This window comes from Rattus norvegicus, chromosome 2, assembly GCF_021556685.1.
Source record: "Rattus norvegicus strain SHRSP/BbbUtx chromosome 2, alternate assembly SHRSP_T2T, whole genome shotgun sequence".
Lineage (NCBI taxonomy): Eukaryota > Metazoa > Chordata > Mammalia > Rodentia > Muridae > Rattus > Rattus norvegicus.
The window spans coordinates 176,359,039-176,370,985 of NC_141535.1; the positions used below are offsets into that span (position 1 = coordinate 176,359,039).

General features: G+C 52.1%; 1 protein-coding gene across 4 annotated transcripts; it reads left to right on the forward strand.

The window, feature by feature from the left end:
- The first annotated feature begins 49 nt into the window (after positions 1-49).
- Thbs3 (thrombospondin 3) lies at positions 50-11,853 on the forward strand. Of its 4 annotated transcripts, none has more exons than XR_015668720.1 (23): positions 50-166; positions 1,353-1,559; positions 2,564-2,820; positions 2,908-3,010; positions 3,726-3,752; positions 3,917-3,999; positions 4,088-4,139; positions 4,259-4,407; positions 4,716-4,856; positions 4,995-5,072; positions 5,629-5,781; positions 5,986-6,096; positions 6,194-6,301; positions 8,089-8,248; positions 8,490-8,608; positions 8,693-8,741; positions 9,041-9,234; positions 9,331-9,509; positions 9,626-9,674; positions 9,871-10,067; positions 10,309-10,481; positions 11,320-11,459; positions 11,542-11,853. XR_015668720.1 is itself a non-coding variant. In XM_087633574.1 (23 exons), the coding sequence occupies exons 8-23, from the start codon at positions 4,318-4,320 to the stop codon at positions 11,598-11,600; spliced, it is 2,004 nt and encodes a 667-aa protein (XP_087489700.1). In that variant the 5' UTR covers positions 50-166; positions 1,353-1,559; positions 2,564-2,820; positions 2,908-3,010; positions 3,726-3,752; positions 3,917-3,999; positions 4,088-4,132; positions 4,259-4,317; the 3' UTR covers positions 11,601-11,853. The 4 variants fall into 4 exon arrangements, 3 of the variants coding, with proteins under 3 accessions (XP_087489700.1, XP_087489709.1, NP_001292387.1); XM_087633574.1 differs by having other exon boundaries at positions 4,088-4,132; positions 8,689-8,741; NM_001305458.1 differs by having other exon boundaries at positions 57-166; positions 8,689-8,741.
- The last annotated feature ends 94 nt before the right edge of the window (positions 11,854-11,947 follow it).

An 11,947-nucleotide genomic window follows, 5' to 3' on the forward strand; every position in this document is an offset into this window, starting at 1 on the left:
CCTCCGCCCCCCTTCTGCTCCTGCTCTCCGCCTAGTCTTTTTCCCTCCCAGTCGCCTTGCCTGCCAGGGGTAGTGAACCGGCTAAGCGGCATGGAGAAGCCGGAACTTTGGGTTGCCCTGGCTCTCCTCCTTTGCTCTTACACATGTGGCAGTCAGGACCTTCAGGGTAAGCCTGCGTTCATCCCCTTTGACACCTCTTTGTCTCCTTTCTTTTAGCCCCAGGCAAATAACAGACCACATGTGGGTTTGAGAAAGAGAAAGGGAAGAGTCCTGAAATTGGGTTGGAGAGAAAAGTTACACTCCGAAGAGTGAACAATTGGTGATAATGTAGGAGCAGTAGGCACCAGAGTGGTGAGTGAGTGTAAGTTGGTCCAGTGTCAGGCATTGAGACCAGGATGGACCCAGGAGCTGGATGCCAGGACTGCACGACTGAGTGTCAGAGCATCAACGGGATAGTCTGGGAAAACAGCTTGATCGATGGTGATTGCACGGCGGGGGACCCTGGGTCTGGTCCCCCCTTTCCTTTGCTTCTTGGTTTCTAAAAGATAGGGTGGGGGTGGGGATTGGGCAGCTTGAGCTCTCCCGGAGGTCTGGTGGTGGGATGGGCCCATGGGTGGTGTGGGAGAGGTAGTTGGAGCAGATGACACAAGCAAAGATTCTTTACTGGCTGGAGGGAAAACCACAGTTTGGCCAGGACACAGGAGGCAGAGGAAGAGACGCTGGGTCCTACATTCCCAGGGGGTAAAGGCTGAACAGTAATGGGAGGGTCAGAGCCCTTTGTGGATGGCTGTAAGACACAAGGGATGAGACCTTAGGATGGGAAGACTGGCACCAGAGTTTGGAGTGAACTAAACCCAGCAGTGGAGAGACGGTATCTCTGGTTCCTGAGCTGTGGGCACCAGGTGCCACTCCAGACTCCAATCAACGTCTCCCTTGCGCCACCTGGTGGGACATTGGAAGTTTGCGGAGTAGCTTTGGAATTTCTAAGTGGGCTCTAAGCCTATAGGCTCCCAAGGCTTTGGAAGCAACAGAAGGTATTGGGAGGGAAGAATTGCCTCTGTTCCTTGTTAACAAAAAAGAGCTGAGGTTTTTGTTTTTATAGATGAGGTCTTGTAGCCTGATGTAATGTATCCGAGGCTGGCTGCTTGCTTGGGGCAGTACTCTCAGCCTGAGACTTACAGGCATCTACCACCATCACTAGCGAGTTTGAGTTTTGAGGAGGCCACTTATGCTGTTCAGAGGTCGGTGGATGATTATTAGGGATGCCTCACCTCTGAGGGCTCAGGAGAGAGGGCAAGCCTTCCTCTGACTCCAACCATTTTCTCTAACTTGGATAATCCCTATCTGGCCAGTAATTGACCTGCTGACGGTGAGTGAGTCCAGGCAGATGGCAGCTGTAGCAGAGAAGGTCCGGACAGCTTTACTCACTGCTGGGGACATCTACCTCTTGTCCACTTTCCGCCTCCCTCCAAAGCAAGGTGGTGTCCTCTTTGGCCTCTACTCTCGCCAAGACAACACACGATGGCTGGAGGCCTCTGTTGTTGGCAAGATCAACAAAGGTGACTGGTGGGCATCCCTTCCCAGCATCAGTGACCCCTGAGCCTCCCTCATCCCCACTCCCAGATGCCTCTTTTCTCTCTGTGCCCCTCTGCTAGGGACACCTGGTATAGAGGTGCTCAAGCAGTTGGGTAAGGCCTGGTGTTTATAGGGATGGATGGCAAATGTATGTTGGGATGCTCAGGGGAGGGTGAGACATCTCTGCGTCCCAGCCATGATAGCACCACTCAGACCTTTGCTAAAGTTTGGTGCCACCTTGGGACAGGATAATTATCCTAGACATCGAGAATAAGGCCCTCATCAAAGGTCAATTTGAAACACATTTACTATTTCCACTGTTTATATATTTATGTTTTCCAAGATAGGGTTTCTCCACGCAGCCCTGGCCTCGAACTCAGAGATCCGCCTGCCTTGCCTCCTGAGTTCTTGTGACATCAATGCCTGGCTGAAAAACATTTATTGTTCACTGGTTACATACAAGGTGTTATGAGATACAAATGAGGAATTAACCTTAAGAGATGTGGTATCTCGGGCTGGAGAGATGGCTCAGTGGTTAAGAGCACTGACTGCTCTTTCAGAGGTCCTGAGTTCAAATCTCAGCAACCACATGGTGGCTCACAACCACCTGTAAAGTGATCAGATACCTTCTTCTGGTGTGTCTGAAGACAACTACAGTGTACTAATCTACACAAAATAAATGAGAGTGAGAGAGAGAGAGAGAGAGAGAGAGAGAGAGAGAGAGAGAAGACAGAATATCTGAGCTGTCATGCCACATAACTTTAATACCAGGCAGTGGGAAGCAATGGTAGGCAGATCTCTGAGTTTGAGACCAGCCTGGTCCTTAGGGTGAGTTCCAGTATGGTCAGCCCTACACAGAAAAACCTTGTCTCAAAAAACCAGAGACAGCCAGCCATGGGGTGGCGTATTGGTAGATAGAAGAGATGATCAAAGTCAGTTGGAACACGGGATGGGGCTAGTGCACGTACTGACCTCCAATCCTGGGCAGTGCTGGTGCGGTACCAGCGGGAAGATGGCAAAGTGCACGCAGTGAACCTTCAGCAAGCAGGCTTGGCTGACGGGCGCACGCACACCGCTCTCCTGCGACTCCGAGGACCTTCTCGACCCAGCCCTGGCCTGCAACTGTATGTGGACTGTAAACTGGGTGACCAACACGCTGGCCTCCCAGCCCTAGCGCCCATTCCTCCAGCGGAGGTCAGCGGACTGGAGATTAGAACAGGACAAAAGGCTTACCTGAGGATGCAGGTGAGAAGGAATGTCTGGTTTGGGGACAATGGTTTATAGCCCCAAGAGGAGCTGCTCGATCCACTTACTTGCTTGCTGACCCCCTAGGGCTTTGTGGAATCGATGAAGATTATTTTGGGTGGATCGATGGCTCGGGTGGGAGCCCTGAGCGAATGTCCGTTCCAAGGAGATGAATCCATTCACAATGCAGGTAATAGATTCCACCTTCTGACTTCCCTCCAGTTAACACCCTTCCCTTTAGTTTGATCGTTCCTGGGGCTTTTGTTCCCTAACTCCAAATTTTTTATCCTTGACTTCATGTGTAGGTGTAGATCAGAAAAATAAAGTTACCTAGCAGGACTGTAACTGGGGAACTCTAGGGTGTTAGGGAGTAAAGTAATGGCTGAATCTCAAAGCTTTTGTAGTTCCTCTTGGCAGCTGTCACCTACAATCCGGCAGCACCTCCAGCCAAGGCCTCTCATCCTGGTCTATGACAAAGACGCTTAGAAACTCTTGCCTAAGCAAACACCCACTTCTTCCAGAGAGTTCAAAGGGTTCTTGAAGGGGCAGCTTGGGAAAAGGGTTTGAAATGGAATGTACTGGGGCCCTGGCCCTACCTTGGTGGCCTCTCACTTGGAGTCCTCCTGGTACCACTGTGCCTGGGAACCAAGATTTGAGTTTTTGACTTCCTATGAGGCAAGCCCAGAGGGCCTTTATCCCAGTGGAAGGGGCTGCTGCTAGCTGAGTATGGGACTGTGGGAAGAGTGCTTGTCGTCCATGTGCAAGGCTGTGTGTGTATCCCCTCTGTCCTAATATTCTGCAGCACTTCATCTCCATGGAGGGTCCGGTGCTGTCCCTATTCTAGATCCCCTTCCTTCCCACTTCCTTAGCATCTACCCCCCTGACTACTGTCATTTCTCCTCTAGTGACCAGCGCGCTGCAGTCCATTCTAGGTGAGTCAGTCATGAAGAGGTGGTGGAGGCAAGGGTGGTCTTCTGTCATGGGTGGGGGTCTAAGGTGCGGTGTGGGCTTCGGGGACAAGAGCTGACTTACAGTCCAAAGAGGGCCCAGAGTGGCTCCCCAGTCCTAAGTCCCTCCATACCCTGGACCTTGACAGGAGAGCAGACCAAGGCACTGGTCACTCAGCTCACACTCTTCAACCAGATCCTAGTGGAGCTCCGGGATGACATCCGGGACCAGGTTTGAGTGGGCAAGCCAAGGATGCCATTCTGGGGTGAGGTGGGGTGTGATGGCAGTTGCAGAGAGATGACCTCTCCTCGTTCGTCAGGTGAAGGAAATGTCCCTCATCCGGAACACCATCATGGAGTGTCAGGTGTGCGGTGAGTGGGAGAGCAGAGGAGGGTTCCAGGGAGCACCGCTGTGCTTCCCACTGTGTGGCTTCAGCTTCTTCCCAGCAGTGTGACCCCAGAGGGTGGCTCTGACTGTGTCCGCCTCCCAGGTTTCCACGAGCAGCGTTCACACTGCAGCCCCAGCCCCTGCTTCAGAGGTGTGGACTGCATGGAAGTGTATGAGTACCCAGGCTACCGCTGTGGGCCCTGCCCACCTGGCCTGCGCGGCAATGGCACCCACTGTGAAGACATCGACGAGGTGAGGAATGGCGGAGCTCTTGAGGGTACGAAAAAAATTGGGTGAAAGGTGTTCAGAAGCAGAGGAATTTGGGAGAGGTCAGAGACCGGCAAAGACAGGAAGGAGGAAAACGATACTGGATAGAAGGTCTCACTGGGAAGGAGCTAGGGGAGAGGTAGTCTGAGATGGCCAGCCAGGGGAAAAGGAACACCATGAGGTTGGGCTGGGAGAGCTGCAAAAGGGACCTGAAACAAACTTTTAGGATCACACACAGCTGCCTCACTTTCCCAGGAAAATGCCTGACTTCTGCCTTCTCCTTCGGTCCTCAGTGTGCTCACGCTGACCCCTGTTTCCTGGGGTCCAGCTGCATCAACACCATGCCTGGCTTCCACTGCGAGGCCTGTCCTCAAGGGTACAAGGGCACCCGAGTGTCTGGAGTGGGCATTGACTATGCTAGAGCCAGCAAACAGGTCAGATTGTAAAGTCTATGGATTTGTGAGAAATGAAATGAGACTCACCTACATCGGCTGGGGCCTTGGGTCTAAACTCGCCAGTGCTCACCCACAAGGCCGTCATTAGTGAGAACCCCCTCAACTCTGCCCTTTTAGGTCTGCAGTGACATTGACGAATGTAACGACGGTAACAATGGAGGCTGTGACCCAAATTCCATCTGCACCAACACTGTGGTGAGCTGAACACCCTGTCCTCCCTGTGACTGGGGAAAGGGAGACTGTGTAACTCCCTCTTCAGACTTCCTACTTCTTCTTGCTCCCCTTGGGCACTTCTCGAGAAGTGCCCTGAGACTGCCAGGTTCTCATTCTGCCTTTTCCTAGCTGTGACCTTTAACCAGTTCTTTAATCATTTTGAATCTCAGCTTCCTCATTTGAAAAATGGGGCTATTATCTACCTTAAAAGTTGTCCTGGGGCTGGAGAGATGGCTCAGCGGTTAGGAGCACTGACTGCTCCTCCAGAGGTCCTGGATTGAATTCCCAGCACCCACATAGCAGCTCACAACTGTGTCTAACTCCAACATCTGACACCCTCACACAGACATACATGCAGGCAAAACACCAATGCACATAAAATTTTTTTTTTTTTTAAAAAAGGTCGTCCTGAAAACTTAAAAGGAGCTAGATATACCCGGTGCGGTTCTAAGTGGCTGTCTTAGACTCACAGGTAGAATGAGGTTAGTCTAGGGCTCCTTGAGTTCATCCCTTTTTAACTCCACCTCCCTACTCATAGGGGTCTTTCAAATGTGGTCCCTGCCGCCTGGGTTTCCTGGGGAACCAGAGCCAGGGCTGCACTCCAGCCAGGACGTGCCACAGCCCCGCCCACAGCCCCTGCCACATCCACGCTCATTGTCTTTTTGAACGCAACGGTGCAGTGTCATGCCAGGTAACCTGGACCTAAGACGAGGAGGGAAAAGGGAGGGGCCTGGAGAAATGCGTAAAACTGATGAAAATATTTAGGGAGTGACCTCAGTGCCTTCGTGGGACACAGGCTGGGGACTTATTAATGGGGGAACAGAACCCAGAACAGGGATAGTAGTGGGCAGGGCATAGGAATGCAAGACCCAACGCCTACCATGTTTTCCCCTAGTGTAACGTGGGCTGGGCAGGGAACGGGAACGTGTGTGGACCTGACACGGACATAGACGGCTATCCAGACCAGGCGCTTCCCTGCATGGACAACAACAAACACTGCAAGCAGGTGCAGGACTCGAGGCCGGAGCGGGGCGGGGCGGGGCGAGGCAGTGAAGGGGAGGCCGGCTCCGGAACTCACCCATGCTCTTCCTCCTGAACCTCAGGACAATTGCCTTTTGACACCCAACTCTGGGCAAGAAGATGCTGATAATGATGGTGTCGGGGACCAGTGTGATGACGACGCTGATGGGGATGGTATCAAGAATGTTGAGGTATGGATGAGAGAGAGAGATGGCTCCAGGGTTAAACACACTTGTTACTCTTGCAAAGCACCCTGCACCCCCATGGTGGCACAAAATCCCTAACTCTAATTTCATTGCTGGTCTCTCTTGGCAGAGCCCTCATGTGAGCCACAGACATGTATTCAGTCAGAATGGCCATACAGAGAAAATAAAAATGAATCTTTTTTTTAAAGATTTATTTATTTTATGTATATAAATACACTGTCACTGTCTTCAGACACACTAGAAGAGGGCATCAGATCCCATTACAGATGGTTGTGAGCCACCATGTGGTTGCTGGGATTTGAACTCAGGACCTCTGGAAGAAGAGTCAGTGCTCTTAACTACTGAGCCATTTCTCCAGCCCAATAAAAATGAATCTTAAAAACCAAACAAAATGAGGGCTCAGCAGTTAAGAGCACTGACTCGCTCTTTCAGAGGTGCCCCTGTTGCCCTTTTCTGGTGTGTGTGAAGTAATAGTGTACTTGTATACATATTATACACACACACACACGTACGCACACACGCACGCATGCGCACACGCACACACACACACACACACACACACACACACACACACACACACTCAACTTTGAGGTAGATTTGCAATGATGGCGTGCTTTAATCCCAGCACTTAGGAGATAGAGGCAGAAAGATCACTCACTGCAAGGTGGAGTTCAACCTAGGCTACAGAATGAGCTCCTGCCTCTAAACACCAAACAAGGCCAGTGTGATGGTCAGAGCAAGTAAAGGCACTTGCCACCAAGCCTAGTGACAACTTTAATCCCTGGTACTCATGTGGTTGGAGGAGAGAATCTACTGTTGTCCTCTGACCTCCATGTAGGCACAGTAGCACTTGTGTAGCCACATATCACATAAAATAAGTACATATAAGAATAAAGAGAGGCGGGGTTGGGGATTTGGCTCAGTGGTAGAGCACTTGCCTAGCAAGCGCAAGGCCCTGGGTTCGGTCCCCAGCTCCGAAAAAAAGAAAAGAAGAAAAAGAATAAAAAGAGGGGTTGGGGATTTAGCTCAGTGGTAGAGCGCTTGCCTAGCAAACGCAAGGCGATGGGTTTGGTCCCCAGTCCCGAAAAAAAAGAAAAGAAAAGGGGGGGGGCTGGAGAGATGGCTCAGTGGTTAAGAGCACTGGCTGCTCTTCCATAGGTCCCTGGTTCAATTCCCAGCACCCACATGGCATCTCACAACTGTCTGTAATTTTAGTTCCAGGGGATCTCACACAGGCATACATGCAGTTAAACACCAATGCACAGAAGATAAAAATAAGTAAATCTTAAGAAAGAAAAAGAGAGAGAGAGAGAGAGAGAGAGAGAGAGAGAGAGAGAGAGAGAGAGAGAGAGAAAGAAAGATGAAAAGAAAACCCAGGCCCTGCATGATCCTGCATGCCTCTAATCCCAGTAGCCTACGTAGATTCCAGGCCAATAAGGGCTACATAGTGAGACCCTGTCTCAAAACAAACAGGACCACAAAAACCAAACCAAACACCAAACACCTCTAAAGGCAAAGGGGGTTTTGTGCCTCTCAGCTCCTGTGCTCTCCCCATGCTGTGGTCTCTCCTGTGAGCCCCTCTATCCAGCTCTTCCTGTCCCTTGGCCGTTCACTAGGATCATCCTTATGAAATGAACTGTGGGGATCTGTACCTGGTTGGATGTGTGGGACAACACCAAGCAGTGGACAAATACAGGGTATTATCTTTGACAAGGACATGGACAAAGCAAGCATGGGGACTTCTACCCTTCTGTCCCCACCCCTTTGTCCAGGACAACTGCCGACTGTTCCCCAACAAGGACCAGCAGAATTCAGACACAGATTCATTTGGTGACGCCTGTGACAACTGTCCCAATGTTCCCAACAATGACCAGAAGGACACGGATGGCAATGGAGAAGGAGACGCCTGTGACAACGATGTGGACGGGGACGGTGCAAGCCTGGGGCTTTGGGGATGGTGGGGAGACCTAAGGGGTGAGGCAAGGAGCTTGGAAGTCAGTGGCAATGGGGAAGTAGGCTTATAGGCACTGGTCCGAGAACATGAGGTGGTCAGTCAAGAGGTAGGCAAGTCACACAAGGTACAAGCAGGCTTCCTGATGAAGCTCAGGCCCTTTACCAACTGAGAAGAGAGTGCTCTGCAAGCAACAGCAGCATTGTTTCTCATGTCTACTAGGCATCCCCAATGGCTTGGACAATTGCCCTAAAGTACCCAACCCACTGCAGACAGACCGGGATGAAGATGGAGTCGGAGACACTTGCGACAGCTGCCCTGAGATGAGCAATCCTACCCAGGTACAGGGGAGTGTCGAGGGCAAGGGAGGGTGGGGACTGGGTAGATGAGGAAGCGGTGACATCAGACCCCTCTCTCTCAGACAGATGCAGACAGTGACCTGGTAGGGGATGTCTGTGACACCAACGAAGACAGGTAGGGTCTGGATGGAGAGAGCCAAGGTCTCCCAGGGAATCTCCCAGGGTTTGGATATATTTTTCCCTTCCCTCTACTACGTCCTTAGTTGCCTCTGTGATGCAAGCTTAACTCACCACCCCTACTAAGCAGGAAATCACTCTCACAGTCTACCCTCCGTTCCTACTGCTGGGTTTTCATCTCTGAATGGTGGCAAGGGAACCGGGTTGGAGGGTAGGCAGGCCCCAGAGAGCACACAGAAGATAAGGAAGATGGCGCCCACCGTCTCGGCCGGGATCCATTCATTTTCTTCTGAGCAGCGATGGAGACGGGCACCAGGACACCAAGGACAACTGTCCTCAGCTGCCCAACAGCTCTCAGCTGGACTCGGACAACGACGGGCTTGGAGATGAGTGTGACAGCGACGATGACAATGACGGGGTGCCCGATTACGTGCCTCCCGGGCCTGATAACTGTCGCCTGGTACCCAATCCTAACCAGAAGGACTCAGACGGTAAGGCTGCAGCCCCGAGACAGTTAAGCGGATGCAGGCTTCTCAGGAGGACGGCAGGGTAGCAAGAGCCTGAGTACTGAGCCTCACTCTCTTCAGGCAACGGTGTTGGTGATGTCTGTGAGGATGACTTTGACAATGATGCAGTGGTTGACCCTCTGGATGTGTGCCCAGAAAGTGCAGAAGTTACCCTCACGGACTTCCGGGCCTATCAGACCGTGATTCTGGATCCGGAGGGTGACGCTCAGATCGATCCAAACTGGGTAGTGCTCAACCAGGTATGCAGGGCCACAGACTGGGCAGGCGCTGTCAGGCCTGGCCACCCTTTGGGACCTAGGGTGGCACTGTGCACCTGGATCAGGGCCTTTTCTCTTTCTTCCCTTATCAACCCTAGGGCATGGAAATTGTTCAGACTATGAACAGTGACCCAGGTCTTGCAGTTGGTATGTAAAGGACACCCAGCTCAGTAATTCCCAAAGGGAAGGCTCCTATAGAGGGTAGATGGGGAGGATTTGCAGGGCCTTACCTCAAGACACTGGCCCTATATGCAGCAGGCATCTCCGTGCCCACACCCCCGCCCCCACAATAGTCTACCAAGCAGATTTACGGCCTCTAACGTGTATCCCGTTCCCACTCCAGGATACACAGCCTTCAATGGTGTAGACTTTGAAGGCACTTTCCACGTGAACACAGTCACTGATGATGACTATGCAGGCTTCCTCTTCAGTTACCAGGACAGTGGCCGCTTCTATGTGGTCATGTGGAAACAGACGGAGCAGACCTACTGGCAGGCCACGCCTTTCCGAGCAGTGGCCCAACCAGGGCTGCAGCTCAAGGTATCCCAGCTGCCCCTGCTCTCCAACCTAATAACTTTCCTAAAGCTGTTTCTGTCCAACCTCAGGGCCCCCACTGCCTATTGAGTTTTCTTATCCAGACATCTGGTCTGGAGTTCCAGTGTATGGGATTCCAGAGAATTCTCCTGTTCCCTTTGACTTCCTTTCTCACCAACTCTTCCTGCCTTTTGCCTCCCTTCATCCTGGTCCTGTGATTGACACTGTCTTTGTCGATGACTCCCAGGCAGTGACATCAATATCTGGCCCAGGTGAGCACCTCCGGAATGCTCTGTGGCACACTGGCCACACCCCTGATCAGGTACGACTGCTGTGGACTGATCCACGGAATGTGGGTTGGCGAGACAAGACATCCTATAGATGGCGGCTGCTCCACCGGCCCCAAGTCGGCTACATTCGGTGAGGAAAAGGCTTGAGCCTTAGAGAGGGGTCAGGGGCAAGGCTCAGCCTCCTGTGCCCTCTAGCTAGCAGGGACTTGGGGACTGTGGCCTTCCCTCTGCTCAACTCCTTCAGTTTGTTTCTCAACACAGAAGAGGAGGTATCAGGCACACCATTCCTTTGCACCCAATCCCCCCTCTAAATCCAGGCTATTGAGCTATGTCCCTCAGTTCTTTGGGAGCCTCTAGACCCGGGCAGTCTGTAGAAGAGCCTAACCCTTCCAGCCCCTTAAGTATCCAGAACTTGCTCCCGCAGCATCTGACTTTGGAAAGGGACCATGATTTACAGAAGAGCTAGTTGAGACCCAGAGTTTACAGGCCTCTCGGTTTGACTTTTTTTCCTCCAAGTATCCCCAGTTGGTGAGAATGCCTGGAGAAGGGAAGGGAAAGGGGTCCGCTTGGAAGCGGGGCTTCCTGTGGCCAGCAGCCTAAAAGCCAGGGGCTGAGTTGGTTCCTCTTTAAGATACCTAGAGCAGTGGAACGCCAGGGCAGAGGATAAATGGGGGGGGGGGTAGACTAGAGCCTGGGAAGTGGGTGACTTCACCCCCAGCCTTTTGTACTCATTGTCATAGCAACCCAATCCTTGCTAGGAATGTGCTGGTGCTTTGAGATGCAAAAGGGGCTGGACAAAGAGCCAGGGGCCCAAGGCCTGAGAAAAAGCACCTCTCCCTCCCCTCTCCAGCCTTCCCTCCCTCCCCTCAGGACTTGTGAGCACAAGGGGAGGGGTGCGCAAGACCCCAGGGCACAGTGGCACAGGGCTCACTGGCACCTTTCTCCAATGAAACCTCTATTCCTGACAGGGTGAAGCTCTATGAGGGTCCCCAGCTAGTGGCGGACTCTGGGGTGATTATTGATACGTCCATGCGAGGGGGGCGTCTTGGTGTATTCTGCTTCTCCCAAGAAAACATCATTTGGTCTAATCTCCAGTACCGATGCAATGGTGAGGCTCTAGACTGAGGTCAACTTGACCTGTGCCCTGGGAAAACCACATCCTCTGACCCTCACTTATTTTCCCTCTTCAGACACAGTGCCTGAGGACTTTGAGCCATTCAGGAGGCAACTGCTCCAGGGAAGGGTGTGAGGAGGTGGCCATAGGATTCAGATCCTGATTGGAGACCCTTTGCCGTTGGACTCTGTTCTGGAGACCCTGGGGTCTAACCTACAGCCCCTCAGCCTAACAGATGGTTCTCTGGTACCCATCAGGGAGCTCAGCCCTAGAGGGGTAGTGACCCCATTGTGCAGGGGTTGGGAGCCTTTCAAGGGGTATTACTACTCAGGTTTTAACCCCAGGAAAGACAACAACACATTGCCATAAAGTTTCAGTTATTTTCTAAGTCAGTGCAATTATTTATTTTAGGCCTTTTCCGGGACAGAAAGGAACCTGGGGGGAGGGGGAGTGCTGTTAAGAAAGACTGGTAGCTGCAGGTT